At 30.8% G+C, this 16882-nt stretch overlaps 3 protein-coding genes, 1 long non-coding RNA gene and 1 pseudogene across 4 annotated transcripts; all 5 read left to right on the forward strand.

Annotated features, from left to right (window-relative positions):
- The first annotated feature begins 981 nt into the window (after positions 1-981).
- LOC145304089 (uncharacterized) lies at positions 982-3761 on the forward strand. Its single transcript, XM_080145846.1, has 2 exons — positions 982-1055; positions 2782-3761. Exon 2 carries the CDS (start codon positions 3051-3053, stop codon positions 3759-3761), a length of 711 nt encoding a protein of 236 aa, XP_080001972.1. The 5' UTR covers positions 982-1055; positions 2782-3050.
- A 4126-nt stretch (positions 3762-7887) lies between these two features.
- LOC145303727 (uncharacterized) lies at positions 7888-11151 on the forward strand. Its single transcript, XM_080145331.1, has 2 exons — positions 7888-7982; positions 8657-11151. Exon 2 carries the CDS (start codon positions 8682-8684, stop codon positions 10062-10064), a length of 1383 nt encoding a protein of 460 aa, XP_080001457.1. The 5' UTR covers positions 7888-7982; positions 8657-8681; the 3' UTR covers positions 10065-11151.
- Positions 11152-11348: 197 nt separating this feature from the next.
- On the forward strand, positions 11349-12716 carry LOC145303728 (uncharacterized). Its single transcript, XR_013873797.1, has 2 exons — positions 11349-11492; positions 12233-12716. It is a non-coding gene; the product is annotated as an uncharacterized LOC145303728 (long non-coding RNA).
- A 1628-nt stretch (positions 12717-14344) lies between these two features.
- Positions 14345-15057, forward strand: LOC145303744 (uncharacterized). The gene has a single exon (XM_080145346.1). The coding sequence runs from the start codon at positions 14410-14412 to the stop codon at positions 14875-14877; it is 468 nt and encodes a 155-aa protein (XP_080001472.1). The 5' UTR covers positions 14345-14409; the 3' UTR covers positions 14878-15057.
- A 509-nt stretch (positions 15058-15566) lies between these two features.
- LOC145303743 (uncharacterized) lies at positions 15567-16752 on the forward strand (annotated as a pseudogene).
- Positions 16753-16882: the final 130 nt, after the last annotated feature.

Consider the following 16882-nt stretch of genomic DNA (forward strand, 5'->3'; position numbering starts at 1 on the left):
TCTGCTTCAAGGAATTCTTTACAAAGAGTAGTTTAACAAGACACCTGAGAATTCATACAGGAGAGAAGCCATACTCTTGTGATACATGTGAAAAAGCTTTCCTATATCAATGGGAATTAAATAACCATAAGAGGATCCATACAGGAGAGACGCCATACTCTTGTGATACATGTGAAAAAGCTTTTTTATATCAATGGGAATTAAATAACCATAAGAGGATCCATACAGGAGAGACGCCATACGCCTGTGATACATGTGACAGGGCTTTCTCTCATCTAGGTCATTTAACTATGCATAAGAGGATCCATAAATCCAGTTGGAATTTTGTCACACCTTCTGCTTCTACCAGTTTTGTTGATTGTGGTGAAGCTAATATAAAGATGGAAATAAAAGATGAAGAAACTCTTGATGAGGATCCTTTATCTATAAAGATTGAGGCTGAGAGTGTGGAAGTAATTATATAAGAGGAAATAAAGGTGGAAGAAGGAATTGAGAGTGAAGATTTTGTTTAGAAATAAAAATGTTTGATGAATGCATGACCCTAAATAGCGAATTTGTTGAAATTGCCATTTTGTTGTAAATGTCTTTTAAAAAGTGCCCAATTATGTTTATTAATGTTTGTATTTAAGATTTAATAATATGTGTAAATAATATTACTTCTCCAAAAATAATTTTTTTAAAAATCATAATTCTTTGAACAAACTGTGTAAATAGTTAGTATCTTATATATTTTGTTTGCTTTATTGATTAAACATAAGCATGTGTCGTCCCAACCTTACAGGTTTACCTTGTACATACCCAAATCATCCTAACCTAAGTTTGAGGAATACTAATTGATAAAAAATTGTAATTTTTTTCTGTCCTTCTCTTGAATGCCAAAGCTTTTATAACTTCTTTAATTTTTGTTATCCAATATATTTCTCGTTTTTTTCTCATATTTAGAATTGTTTTACATGTGAAATTATTATTATATTTAATTTCAGACTGAATATAAAATGAATTGAGACTCTGAGGTTATGTAAAGAAAGAAAACACGAGAATTTGAGTAAAGCAAAGTAAATTAAGATAGTTTTCTATATTACAAATATTATTTAGTAGAATCTTTAAAGTATTAATATTAAAGATGTAGATATCTATCTGTCTGTCATAAAAGTTTTCTGTAATAAAATTATCATTTAAACAGTTTAGGTTTGTGATGGTTTTTTATATAGTATGTATTTTAAATAAAAACTGAAGATGTACAATGAATAAAACATCAAAAGTAGAGCATTTAATATCACTATATTTATGTACATGTAAGTGGATAGAAGGGAAAGTGGGATAAGGATTAGATGTGAGAGGAGAGTTTTCATAGAGTACATCTGGAATACTTTTACCTAGATAGTGACGGACACACCCTACATATAGAGTAGGTATTCAAATTAAGGTATGGATGTAAGGAGATGAGTTATAATAGAGTACTTTTACCTACATAGTGACAGACGTACGGACACACCTTGATCACAGAGTAACTGTAATAATAAAATCAGTATTTGAAATGATTATACAGTATGACACAAGAAAAAGTATCTTTTAGGGTTAACAGCCCTTATTTTTCAATGTCTCATCAAAAATAGCATATATCCGTGTTCTCTGTACATTTTCACACAAGCATATATAAAAAATTAATTTTACTTCTATTAACACCAGAGATTTTTAGAGCTAAAGTTTTGAAAAAGTGACTGAGAAAAAGATTTTTTTATGTTTCTCATAATTTTTGGATGGTTTTATTATGTCTTTCTGATAACTGAAGTATGATATACAAAGAAAAACAAGTTAACTAATTATTTTTTTTTATTCCACAAAAAAATATAAATTTTTAATGGCAAAATATACTACTGAATGAATTGATTATTTGAAAATTTCAGGCTATTTACATACCCTTGTTTATGGAAAGGATTAATTATGGCAGTTGCTATAGGATTTCTATCTTAATTTTTCTGAAAAAGTCATTTCATGTTAAAAGTTACTTTTTGCTCAGTCACTTTTTCAAAACTTTAGCTCTAAAAATCTCTGGTGTTAATGGAGGTAAAATTTTTTTTTATATATGCTTGTGTGGAAACAACATCATCAACATCAACATCAAATATTTATTTCAGTCAACATATTAAAATACAGTGATAATGACAGATTAAGAATATTTACATATAGCATAAGTTTAACGCAAACATAGAGTGCAAGCTAAAATTATATAATCAACAATTTTTAATTAGTAACCCTAGGAACATGTGGTGAAAGGATTAAGCCCTAAACAAAAAACTTAATATAAAATATACAGATGTACTGAAGTAAATGGAATTAAAGAAAATAAGAATTTAGTATTTTTTTATTAAACTCAGGAGCAAAAGAATAAGGTTTAAGGTTAAATGTTAAAATTTTTAAAGATTACAACAAAACATAAAAAAGAAGTTGACGGCGATGTAGTACGTTTAATTGGGTTGGGTTATTTAAAAAAAAACCGGGTTTTTACCAACCCTGATTCAAAGTCCAATAATTGCTTATTTTAAATGATTTAGGCTGCAAATCCTGTATATAGAGATACTTAAAATTTAATTTAAAATAATGTGCAGAGAACACAGATAATAGTTATATGCTATTTTTGATGATACATTGAGTAATAAGGGCTGCAAACCCTAAAAAATACTTTTTCGTAGGTCATACTGCTGTAAAATTATACGGGCTTAGAATTATTATTTTCATTTCTACACAAGTACCTATTGCATTAAATATTATTTATTCCAGGTGCAAGAACAATTAATAATTCATCATGAACAAGTGTCATATCTGCTCCAAGGAATTCTCTAGAAAGAGTGATTTGACAAGGCATATGAGAATTCATACAGGCGAGAAGCCATACTCGTGTGATTCATGTGAAAAGGCTTTCTCACAAGAAGTTCATTTGGCTGTCCATAAGAGGATTCATACAGGGGAGAAACCATACTCTTGTGATACATGTAAAAAGTCATTCTCACAACTGCAGGATCCGGATCCGGATCCTTGGACTTGAAAATATGCGGATCCTTGCGGATCCGGATCCAGATCCGGATCCGAAACCCTGCTCACAAGAAGTTCTTTTGGCTGTCCATAAGAGGATTCATACAGGGGAGAAGCCATACTCTTGTGATACATGTAAAAAGGCTTTCTCACAACAAAGTGCGTTAACTGTACATAAAAGGGCCCATACAGGAGAGAAGCCATACTCTTGTGATACATGTGATAAGGCTTTCTCACAACAAGTTTATCTAATTGAACATAAAAGGATCCATACACGTCAGAAGCCATTCAAATGTGATACATGTGAAAAGTCTTTCTCACAACAAAGTTCATTAGCTGATCATAAGAGAATCCATACCGGAGAGAAGCCATACTCTTGTGTATTATGCCAGAAATCTTATTACTCTAGTTCAAACCTGGCAACACATAATAAATCAGCTGGACATCTCAAGAAATTAGAATCAACTAAGAATACAGTTCTACATTCTGCTTCTACGAGTTTTGTTGATTGTGGTGAAGCTGATGTAAAAATAGAGGTTAAAGAAGTAGAAAATCTTGATGAGGATCCTCTCTCTATAAAGATGGAGGCTGAGAATTTGGAAGAAACTATAAAACAGGAAATAGAAGAAGAAGATTTTCAGAATAAAGATTCTCTTTCTTGTGAACATAATTCTGATGAGGTTAGAGTAGACACAATTGATATCATTGAGCATAAGATTGCAATGTAATTAACAATAGGTTTTCTTATATGAAATACCTGATTATGTAAATATTGTAATATTTTCAATGTTAATATTAATTACTTTTTTTATAGAATTAAATCTGTATATACTGTATTTTTTCTGCTTTTACTGTTATTTTAAGATAATTTTTTAAAAATTATATTCTCCTATTTTGTAAATCAAAACTAATTATTTTGTTACAAAGGCTTTACAGCTTCAGGTTTAGCATTTGGCATGGTTTTAATCAAGGGTATTATTATATAAATTAGTTTTGTAAACACATTTGAGAGGTGTGAAACAGTTCAAATTTTGTGAAAAAACTTTAGATGATTGTATCCATTTAATTATTATAAAAAAGCAGATCCATACAGGTGTGTAGCTATTTAAATGTTATTTATGTCACATTTTATGAAAATAGGAAGCTAATGTTTAATACAAAGTAGAATAATGTCTGTCCATCTGTCTGTCCAATGCTTAAGACCCTTCTAACCCATTTTCATCAGTATTTATGATTATCTATCTCTTATTCATGTAATATCTTGGGATGTAAACATTTATGGTAAAGATTGTGTTAGGAAATAACTCATTTAATTTATTTTCAGACTGAATTTAAAATGAAATAAGACTGAAGATTATAAAACTAAAGTCAGTATAAACATAAAGATCAAGAAAAGACTAGTAAATTGAGTTTAGCAAATCAAAGTAAGTTAGTTTTTTATATAAAAAAAAGTTTGAAAACATCCATAAAAGCAATGCAAATTAATATCAGATTGTTGGACATACAAACATTAAAACCAGTTGAGAGTGAAAACTTAAGAAGCAGAATGTAAACTTACACGTCTAATCAAAATTGTGTGTAAATTTTAAGCAAAATTTCTTGAATAGATGAAACAGTTTTAAGAAAAAACTTACACTTGATAATAGGGATGCTTTGCTTACGATTGTAGAGTTGTTATGCTAGTTAAGATATTAACATATGAAGAAAGTTTTCATAGAATACTATTTTCTACGTGTTGAAAAGCCTTTGGACATGATCTTAAATAAATCTTAAATTCATAAAAATGAAATGCTTCAAAAATAATGTTAAATAATTATAATTATTATCTTTAAATCTACACTAGTATTACAATAAACATTGTTTATTCCAGGTGAAAGAACAATTAAGAATCCATTATGATCAAGTGTAATATCTGCTGTAAGGAATTCTCTACAAACGGTAGTTTAATAAGACACGTGAGAATTCATACAGGAGAGAAGCCATTTAAATGTGATCTTTGTGAAAAGACATTTTCAGAAAGTAGTAACTTGACTAAGCATATAAGAATCCATACAGGAGAGAAGCCATACAGGAGAGAAGCCATACTCATGTGATACATGTGAAAAAGCTTTCCGTACAAAGTATGAGTTAAATTATCATTTTACTGAGCGTAGTGAGAAGCCATACACTAGTGAATTAACTCTACACAAGTGTCATATCTGCTTCAAGGAATTCTCTACAAAGAGTAGTTTAACAAGACACCTGAGAATTCATACAGGAGAGAAGCCATTCAAATGTGATTTTTGTGAAAATGCATTTACACTACAACAACATTTGGCAAGTCATATGAGGATCCATACAGGTGATAAGCCATTCAAATGTAATTTGTGTGAAAAAGCTTTCTCGCGATCAAGTTTATTAACTTTACATAAAAGGATCCACACTAGTGAGAAGCCATACTCTTGTGAATTATGTCAGAAATCTTTTTACTCTAGTTCAAACCTGACAACACATAATAAATCTGCTGGACATCTCAAGAACTTAGAATCTACTAAGAAAACAGTTCAAACTTCTGCTTCTACCAGTTTTGTTGATAGTTGTAAAGCTAATATCAAACTAGAGAAGATAGAAGAAGAAACTCTTGATGAGGATCCCATATCTATACAGATAGAGGCTGAGAGTGTGGAAGTAATTATAAAAGGGGAAATAAAGGAGGAAGAAGGAATGAGAGTGCAGAATTTGTTTAAGTAGATAAACATAAGGAAGTTTGTAAAATGCATGAACCTAAATTGCGATTTTGTTGTAAATGTCTTTAAAAAGTGCTTAATTATGTTTATTTATGTAATTAAGTTTTGATAATATGTGTAAATAATATTACTTCTCTATAAACATTTTTAAAGAAAAAATCATAATTCTTGGAAAAAAATGTACACTACGTAGAACTATCCCTTTACCCTAAACTAAGTTTTAAATATGCTAATATATATATTATTTAAAAATAATAAAATTATATTTCAACTAAATTTTTAAGATACTGTCTCTGTTTAGTCATTTCTCTTTTTATAACTTTTGTTATTTATTTTCAGACTGAATATGAAATGAATTGAGAATCTAAGATTATAAAAAGAAAGAAAACACGAGTAATTTGAGTTTAGCAAAGAAAAGTAAGTTAGTTTTCTAAATAATAAATATTATATAGCAGAATCTTTTAACATTAATAATACAAATGTAATGTCTATCTGTCTGTCATAAAAGTGAATTAGTTTTCTGTAATCAAATTATTATTCAAACAGTTGAGGTTTGGGATGGTTGTTTTCTATAGTATGTATTTTAAATAAAAGCTGAAGATGGACATTTAATAACACATCAAAAGTAGATCGGGTAATAAGACATATGCATGTTTATGTGAGTGGATACAAAGGAAAGTGAGATAAGAATTAGATGTAAGAGGAGAGTTTTCATATAGAACATCTGGAATACTTTTATCAACATAGTGACAGCAGCACGAACACACCTAAATATATACTAGTTGTTATACTAAAATCAGTATTTAAAATAGTTATTAAAAATTATCAAGGATTGAAATCATTATTTTCAGCTCTACATAGGTATTACATTCAATATTATTTATTTTAGGTGTAAGAACAATAAAGAATCCATCATGAACAAGTGTCATATCTGCTCCAAGGAATTCTCTACAAAGGGTAGTTTAACAGTGCATATAAGAATTCATACAGGAGAGAGCCATTCAAATGTAATACTTGTGAAAAAGCTTTCCGCTCAAGTGGTCAGTTAACTGTCCATGAGAGGGACCATACAGGAGATAAGCCATTCAAATGTGTAAGTTGTGAAAAAGCTTTCTTTACAAGTCGTAGTTTAACTGTCCACAAGAGGATACATACAGTAGAAAAGCCATACTCTTGTGATACATGTGATAAGGCTTTCTCACAACAAGGTTATTTGACTGTGCATGAGAGGAGCCATACAGGAGAGAAACCTTACTCTTGTGATATATGTAAAAAGACTTTCAATAAACAAGGTGAATTAAGTATACACAAGAGGATTCATTCAGGAGAGACGCAATACGCCTGTGATACCTGTGACAGGGCTTTCTCTCAACTAGGTCATTTAACTATGCATAAGAGGATCCATAAATATTGTTACACCTTCTGCTTCTACCAGTTTTGTTGATTGTGGTGAAGCTAATATAAAGATGGAAATAAAAGAAGAAGAAACTCTTGATGAGGATCCTATATCTATAAAGATTGAGGCTGAGAGTGTGGAAGTAATTATAAAAGAGGAAATAAAGGAGGAAGAAGGAATTGAGAGTGAAGAATTTGTTTAAGTAGATATAAATTAAAATGTTTGTTATATGAATGAACCTAATTGCGAATATGTTGTAAGGATCTTTTAGTAAGTGCTTTATTATATATTTATGTTCCTATTTAATATTTGATAAATGTGTAAATCATATTGCTTCTCCAAAATCAATACTAAAGAAAAAATCATGTTACTCTGAAAAAATGTTATTTATAATTAAGCACTAAAATGGTTGTCATGTTTTTTTTTTTTTGAAAAAAATACAAGCATCTATGTTGCAGATATCAGAAAAATATGAATCATAATATTTTAAAAACTACATGGTAGAAAATTGAATTTTTTTTAATCAAAAACCTTGTCCTAACCTTGCATACCACCTTGTAAATTTTTAAAATTTATTTAATTTCAATAATTTCAAAATTCATGTAGAAACGGTTTCTATTTTTTCTGTTCTTCTCTTGAATGCCAAAATATCTACTTTAATTTTTGTAAACCAATTTATATTTATCATTTTATCATCTTTAATTAGTTCTTATAACTAAATGTTACTTGTAAAATAGTGATTTTTTTTCAGACAGAATATAAAATGAAATAAGAATAAATGTTATAAAACTGAATTTTATTGAAATATTTAAAGAAAAAAAGCATAGGTATGTTTTATTTTAGCAAATTAAAGTAAGTAAATGTCTATCTGTCCTCATAAAGAGACTTCGCTTACTACTGAAATGATTCAGTATAGTATAGTATAGGTATAGTTTTTAATTTTTGTTGGAGTGTAGTACAATAATAACACACAGTGTAGTACAAACCTATAATAGTTAAAGGCCACTGAAAAAATTACCTTTTTTCATTTGAAATAATAATGATTTCCCTAGTAAAGCTCAGAAATCCCCCCCCCCCCCCTCCTATATTGGGAAGAATTCGTTCGTGCTTTTGTGTTTTACTTAAGTTCAGGTTAAGTTAGGTTATATTGGGTTGCATTGCAGCGCTAGTACACAACAGGTCTTGCAGGGTAGGGCTCCAGGACAGGAGGGGCTTAAAGAAAGTATTCCCTATTTTCAACTTATTTTATTTGTTAAAAACAAGGGTTTGTGGTTGCTTATGCTCGCTAGGCACATTAAGGTAAAGCACTAAAAAGAGAAATAATGTTGTTGGTTAAACGTCCTCCTCCTCAACACCCCCAATTCACTAAAACACAGCTAATAGTCAAAGATAAAATAATGTAAGCAAAGAATAATTATTTTCTATTCAGAATATACAATAAAAATTTGAATTTATTATTTTTAATTCACACAAGTATTACATTAAAAATTATTTATTCCAGGTGCAAGAACAATAAAGAATCCATCATGAACAAGTGTTATATCTGCTCCAAGGAATTCTCTTACAAGAGTAATTTAACAGTGCATATGAGAGTTCATACAGGCGAGAAGCCATTCAAATGTGATTTATGTGATAAAGCGTTCTCACTCAAAAATGCGCTAGTTTATCATAAGAGAATTCATACAGGTGAAAAGCCATTCAAATGTGATACATGTGAAAAGGCTTTCTCACAACCAAGTGCATTGATAGTGCATAAGAGTATCCATACAGGAGAAAAGCCATACTCTTGTGATGCATGTGAGAAAGAATTTCGTACAATTAGTAATTTAACTGTTCATAAGATGACCCACACAGGTGAGAAACCTTTCTCTTGTGACACATGTGATAAAAATTTCTGTACAAAAGCTCAATTAAATGTCCATAATAAAATCCATATAGGAGAGAAACCATACTCTTTTGGTACATGTAAAAAAGCTTTCCTTACAAAAAGAGAGTTAACTGTCCACAAGAGGATTCATACAGGAGAAAAGCAATTTTCTTGTTGTGTATGTAAAAAGGCTTTCTCACAAAAATATCATTTAACTGAACATAAGAGAATTCATACAGGTGAAAAGCCATTCAAATGTGATACACGTGAAAAGGCTTTCTCACAACCAAGTGCATTGATAGTGCATAAGAGGATCCATACAGGAGAGAAGTCATACTCTTGTGATACATGTGAAAAAGTGTTCACAACAAATGGTCAGTTAACCGCCCATAAGAGGATCCACACAGGAGAAAAGTCATACTCTTGTGTCTTACTCAGGTGTCATATCTGCTACAAGGATTTTTCTACAAAGTTCAATTTTACAAGACATATTAGAATACATACAGGAAAGAAGCCATTTGAATGTAATTTATGTGAAAAGTCTTTCTCACAACAAGGTCATTTAAATGTTCATAAGAGGATCCATACAGGTGAAAAGCCATACTCTTGTGATAAATGTGAAAAGACTTTCTCACGACGTAGTTCATTAACTCGTCATAAGATGGTTAATACATGTGAGAAACCATTAAAATTACCTTCCACCAGTTTTGTTGATTATGGTGAAGCTAAAATCAAACTAGAAATAAAAGAAGAAGAAACTCTAGATGAGGATCCTCTGACTATCAACATGGAGGCTGAGAATGTAGAAGAAACTATGAAACAAGAAACAAAAGAAGAAATTCAGAATGAAGATTTTCTTTCTTGTGAACAGAATTTGCATCTAGTACAAAAGTTAAGCTACGAGATGAAAATAGAGAAGAAAGAAGAAGAAATTCTTGATGAGGATCCTATCTTCATAAAGATGGAGGCTGAGAGTGTGGAAGTAATTATAAAAGAGGAAATAAAAGATGAAGAAGGAATTGAGAGTGAAGAATTTGTTTAAGTGGATAGATATAAAAATGTTTGATAATGAATAAACCTAAATTGCTAATTTGTTATATATGTATATATGTTTGTATTTAAGCCACGATTTAATGTGTGAATAATACCTATTACTTCTCCAAAAACATTTCTAAAATATCACAATTCTTTGATAAAAGTATATGTGAACGTCCTTTAGCAAGTGCTTATTTAAATATTTATGTTTGTATTGAAGTTATGATGTAAACTGTAAATGATAAAGAGAAAAACCATATTCATGTGATACATGTGAGAAAGAATTCCGTACAAATGGTGATCTAACTGTTCGTAAAATGACCCACACAGGTGAGAAGCCATACTCTTGTAAAACATGTGAAAAACTTTTCCGTACAAACGTTGAGTTAACTGTACACAAAAGGATCCATTCGGGAGACAAGCCATACTCATGTGATACATGTGAAAAGTCTTTCTCACAACCAAGTGCATTGACAGTGCACAAGAGGATCCATACAGGGAAGAAGCCATACTCTTTAGATATCTGTGAAAAGGCTTTCTCACAACAAAGTCATTTAATTGTACATTCGAGGGTCCATACTGGAGAAATGCCATACTCATGTGAATTATGCCAGAAATCTTATTACAACAGTTCTAGTATGTCAAACCATAACAAATCAGCTGGACATCTAAAAAAGTTAGAAACTATAAAGAATACAGTCACACCTTCTACTTCTGCTTCTACCAGTTTTGTTGATTGTGGTGAAGCTGATATTAAACTAGAAATAAAAGAAGAAGAAAGTCCTGATGAGGATCCTCTCTTTTTAAAGCTAGAGGCTAAGAGTATGGAAGAAATTATAAAAGAGGAAATAAAGGAGGGAGAAGGAATTGAAAGTGAAAAATTTGTTTAAGTAGATAAAAATAAAATGTTTAATAAATGAGTGAACCCAAATTGCGAATTTGTTGTAAATGTATTTTGACATTTGAATTTTGGAAAGTGCCAAAATGAAATATGTAGTGGCTATTTAGTTCATTTATGTGAAAAAGTTTTCATTAAAAATCAGCTCTTTCTTGTAAACAGAATCCTGATGATAATTATATAAATTCTATTGAACACAAGGTTGAAATATGATAAACTAAATGCTAATATGTAAATATTTATTCATAGTAGATTTAACAAATATTTTAAACTAATAATATTTTGTATATACTGTTTTTTTTACTTTTCATCATTCAATTTAAATTATTTTTGTTAAAATAATTCTTGAATTTTATTTTCCTCTGATATAATATCTGTAAAATCTAACTTTGTATCAATACTTCTGGTGCTATTGAATGGGGAACATTGTATTCATCTTAGTGAGTCTTACAATATACTTATTATTTTTCAGACTAAGCTAAACAATTAAATTATTTTAATGAATGTGCGAATCTTTTTTATGCCATCCAAAATCAGGTATTGAAAATTGAAAATTTTATCAGATTTGATATTTAGTTCTTACTATTTTATCCTATTACTAATGGACTCAAGGGGCACTTGAGGAGAGGGTAGTTGAATCCCAAAACCCATTTTTTATTTAGATTATAAAATAGTTTTAAAAAAAATTGGGGAGGGAGGTTGACACCTCCCCCTTTAACAGCATTTTTTACTTTAGTTTTAGAATTTTTAAGGGGGAGATTTTATACTAGTGGCGATTTCTCTCGGGAGGGTGGTGGTGCCCTCCCCCAAGATAGTTACAAACCTTTCCGGGACCTATGAGAAGATACCCTGTTAAAAAAAAGCTGATCGGTTAGCGATATCCTTCAGTACAGACAAACAGACAGACATCTTGTTACTTTATTATAAGGATTTACAGTAAGACCTCACTAAACACAAAACCAAGTTTTCCATTTTAAGAAAGCTTCCAATAGGTTCTGCGATGGTTTGAGGCTATTTTGATTTAAACTTGTAATATGTTGGATTGACAATTAGAGGGATACCACTCTCATCAAATTATACATTGAGGAAAATTTGGATTAGTCGTATATATTTAGAATATGACCTACAAACAATATCAAACAATTTCTGTAATGCACAGGAAATGCGTCGTTAGAGAAGACACATCTAAATAATGATAAGGAAATATGTATCTTTAACTTTATCTCAAAAATATTTTTACCTCCTTAATGGCTCTATTTAATTTTGTAATATTTTAGGATTTAATCAACTACAATGGTCAAGAATACTCTCCAGATAGATAGTTTTTACAGACACAATACAGTTCAAAGTGTGAATTATGCGACTAAATTATTTACATATTCTTATTAGTAGAAATAGTACCTATAGTGCTTTAACTATGTATGTGTGGCTTCCCTGTTTTTAGTTTTTTTTTAACCCAACCTAACCTAGTATTAAACAATTCAAAAGTTTATATGATTGTTATATGATCTTATCAAATTCAAATTCTTATTTTGATGATTTTCATTATGTTTGATAATATCAGTTAAAATAGTCTATAAATCCTATTTCTAATTATACTTAGTTACTAGAGACAGCTTTTACTCATAATTTTCTTACAATGTCTTTTTTCTAAATTAAAATATTTCTATTCAAATCTTGTTAATAGTTTTGTTTGATTTATTTAGATCCTATTATTGGACTTTTGTTAGTTGTAAAATGATAATCATATATATTTTCAGACAGAACATAAAATGTAATACGCCTTAACAGTATAAAGCTGAAGTCAATAAAAATTATAAACATCAAAAGAAAGAAAACTTTAGTGTAAGTTTATTAGATTAAAGTAACTCAAAGTCTGTAATAAATAACTTTGCTTACCACTGATATTCAGTTTTACTCTTTGTTGAGGTGTAGTATAATTTTTTTAAAGGAAAAGTCAGATGGAAAATTTCTCTGCAAACTATTCTTTTTTCATTCATTTAAAAACACGGTTTAAGGGCAAAGAATTATCATTTACTTTTCTACTGAGGAATACAGGGTGCGCCACATAAATCCGGACTTTTTTCAAACGGCCATAGCACCAAAACTACTTGACCAATCATGACGTTTGACCACACTATAAAAAGCTTGGGTAATTACCTTTTTGCCCATAAAAATTTTTAGACGATGGAGGACGTGTTCTCCGAGCTGGCAGCGCTTATGTTCAACATGGCAGAATCGAAACGCGCAGATAGTTTACCCTGGATTCTTGACTAGGGCCCACTAAATGTGACCTCGGCCCATCTGTAGGTGAGGTAGAGTTATGCAACTTGCTGGGGATACTGTTAGATACACAAGTAAGACACTAGAAAAGACTAGAGCTCTTTATCTGAAATGGCTTGGCCGTAGTACTCCATCAAAGTGAAACGTGGCAGATTTTGAGATGTCAAAAACGTCAAAAATCGTGAAAATTCGTGAAAATTTCTCGGTTCTCGACTACATGGGCCCATTTGTAACCTTAAAACTCGTTTTAGATTATGTGTTGCGATGATAACCCTAGCTTAATCTTCATGCCATTTCCAAAAAAGTATTGAACGTTGTTCTAGCTTAATTGTGGCCCAAATGAGAGCCGCCGTGTCGAAGAGTAGCTTGAAAGATGGGTGAATTTGGATCCTGCAGTTACTCACGTCCCTAAGGAGATATGGCCTCCCAGCAGCCCCGATCTTCATCCAATTGACTTTTGGGCTTGGAGCGCCATTAAAGCATGAACCAATAGACGCGCCCATACCACAAAGACCTCCCTCATTGCCACTATGAAGGAGAACTTCGCCAGCTTGGACAGGGACATGGTGACCAGGGTCTGGGGGCTGTTCAGGGGGCGGGTAGAGGCGGTGATTGAGGCTGGCGGCGATTTTATTGAATAATCTAATAGTCATATAGCTAGTTTGCTTCCCAGTTTTAAATTCAATAAAATCTTTAAAATTGACGATTTTATGTTCATTTTTTTAAAAATAAGAAAAAGTCCGGATTTATGTGGCGCACCCTGTATAATATATGAAATATTATATATAAATATTATATTATTATTTCAGGTGCAAGATTAGTTAACTGTTCATCATGTTGTCGTGTTATATTTGCCGCAAGAAATTTTCATTCAAGAGCGATTTACTAATACATTTAGATTTTCATGAAGAAAACAAGCCATTCAAATGTGAATTGTGTGAAGAAACATTTTCAGAGGATAGTATTTTAACAGCACACATGAGAATTCATACAGGAGAGAAACCGTTCAATTGTAATTTTTGTAAACAGGCGTTTTCAGAAAGTAGTGACCTGACTATCAGAGGATAGTATTTTAACAGCACACAAGAGGATCCATAAAGGTGAGAAAGCATTCTCTTGCAATACATGTGAAAAAGCTTTTAATAAGAATCATGATCTGACAAGACATAAAATGATCCATACAGGAGAGAAGCCTTACTCTTGTGATACATGTGTAAAAGCTTTCCGTACAAGTAGAGAGTTAACTGCCCACAAAAGGATCCACATTGGGAACAAGCCATACTCTTGTGAGTTATGTAAGATATATGTTTGCTCTAATTTAGAACTTCTAAGACATAACAAATCAGCTGAACATCTCAACAAGCTGGAACCTACTAAGAATACAGATTCACCTTATACTTCTACCAGTTTTGTTGATTGTGGTGAAGCTGATATTAAACTAGAGATAAAAGAAGAAGAAACTCTTGATGAAGATCCTCTCTCTGTCAACATGGAGGCTGAGAATGTTAAAGAAACTATAAAACAGAAAATAGATGAAGAAGAAATTCAGGATAAAGATTCTCTTTCTTGTAAACGGAATTCTGATGAGGATCATAAAAATATTATTGACATAGTCGAACATAAAGTTGAATATGATTAAGTCTATGATAGTATTAATTTTATCAAAAAAAGAATTTAATAAGAAAGATCCATTTTCAGTAAATGAAATTGTTGCATATAAATAATACTTACCTACAAAGTTATTTTATTTCTTTGTTATATATACAAGACTTTTTTTCACTTTTTTTATTTTCTTATACATTTTTAAATTTAAGTTATCTCTCAGTGTAAACCTGTAATTCTTGTTCGTTTTCTGTATATAATTTTTTTTTATTTAATTATTAATTTTTTAATTTGCAAAATATGAAAATGAAATTTTCTTACATGGTACATAAAAAATATCACGAATAAAAACAGGTACATAGTGACGGACACACCCTACATATAGAGTAGCTATATAAAATAATAAATAGATGTAATGAGATACTTTTTATACATTATAGAACATATAGAATATTTTTATCTACATAGTGACGGACACACCCTACTTATAGAGTAGCAATACTAAATAAGATATGGATGTAAGAAGATAGTTTTTATACATTAAAGAACACATAGAATATTTTTATCTGCATAGTGACGAACTCACCCAACATATAGAGTAGCTGTACTAAATAAAATATGGATGCAAGGAGATAGTTTTCATAGTGACAGACGTACGGGCACACCTTAACTAGAATTATTATTTTCAACTCTACATAAGTATAACATTAAATATAATTTATTTCAGGTGCAAGAACAATTAAGAATCCATCATGAACAAGTGTCATATCTGCTGCAAGGAATTCTCAAAGAAGAGTGATTTGACCAAACATGTGAGAATACATACAGGAGAGAAGCCATTCCAATGTGATTTTTGTGAAAGGGCATTTTCAGACAGTAGTGCCTTAAAAAGACACAGCATGATCCATACTGGAGAGAAGCCGTACTCTTGTGATACATGTTAAAAAGATTTCCGTTTGAATAGTGAGTTAATTATTCATAAGAGGATCCATACAGGAGAGAAGCCATACTCTTGTGATACATGTAAAAAGGCTTTCTTACAACAAGGTCATTTAAATGAACATAAGAGGATTCATACAGGAGAGAAGCCATTCTATTGTGATACATGTGAAAAAGCTTTCCGTACAAGTAGTGAGCTAACTGTCCACAAGAGGATCTATACAGGAGAGAAGCCATACTCTTGTGATGCATGTGAAAAAGCTTTCTCAAGACAAAGTTTATTAAATGATCATAAGAGGATTCATACAGGTATAAAGCCTTACTCTTGTGAATTATGCCAAAAATATTTTACATCAGGACCCGAACTGTCATATCACAATGTAACAGCTAGACATCTCAATAAGTTGGAATCTACTAAGAAGACAGTTACACCTTCTGCTTCTACCAGTTTTGTTGATTGTGGTGAAGCTGATATTAAACTAGAAATAAAAGAAGAAGGAACTCTTGATGAGGATCCTCTCTCTATCAACATGAAGGCTGATACTTCTACTTTTGTTGCTTTTAGTGAGGTTCAGAATAAGAAATCTTTCTCATGTGATGTTTGTTTTAAAATATTTAAATCTAAAGAAGTCTTAAGTATTCACAAATATTTACATCCAGAACCAAAAATTAAACTAGAGATAAAGGAAGAAGAAACTCTAACTGTGGATCCTCTCTCTATCAACATGGAGGCTGAGAATGTTGAAAAAACTATAAAACATGAAATAGAAGAAGAAATTGAGGATAAAGATTTTATTGATATCATAGAACAAAAAATTTAATTATGATGAACAATTGGTTTTCACATATGAAATTCAAAATATTGTATTATTTTTAATAAAAATATTAAAGGGAGGGGTGGGAGAGTTTTGCCACATTCACTTACTCGGTCATTATTAGGCTATATATTAATGTTAGACTATAGGTTATTTCATTTGGGATAAAGCTTTATCATTAAGTTGTATTGTCTAACATTAATACCTAGCCTAATAATCACGGAGTAAGTGAAAGTGGCAAAACTTTCCACCTCCCTTACTTTATTATTATTATAAAATATATTTTTT

This window comes from Acartia tonsa, chromosome 13, assembly GCF_053477335.1.
Source record: "Acartia tonsa isolate MP-2025a chromosome 13, ASM5347733v1, whole genome shotgun sequence".
NCBI classification, from domain to species: Eukaryota; Metazoa; Arthropoda; class Copepoda; order Calanoida; family Acartiidae; genus Acartia; species Acartia tonsa.

Bases quoted from the DNA above. Each gene is read 5' to 3' on its own strand.
- LOC145303744 (XM_080145346.1), top strand. From the start codon at position 14,410: ATGATCCATACAGGAGAGAAGCCTTACTCTTGTGATACATGTGTAAAA.
- LOC145304089 (XM_080145846.1), top strand. From the start codon at position 3,051: ATGCGGATCCTTGCGGATCCGGATCCAGATCCGGATCCGAAACCCTGC.
- LOC145303727 (XM_080145331.1), top strand. From the start codon at position 8,682: ATGAACAAGTGTTATATCTGCTCCAAGGAATTCTCTTACAAGAGTAAT.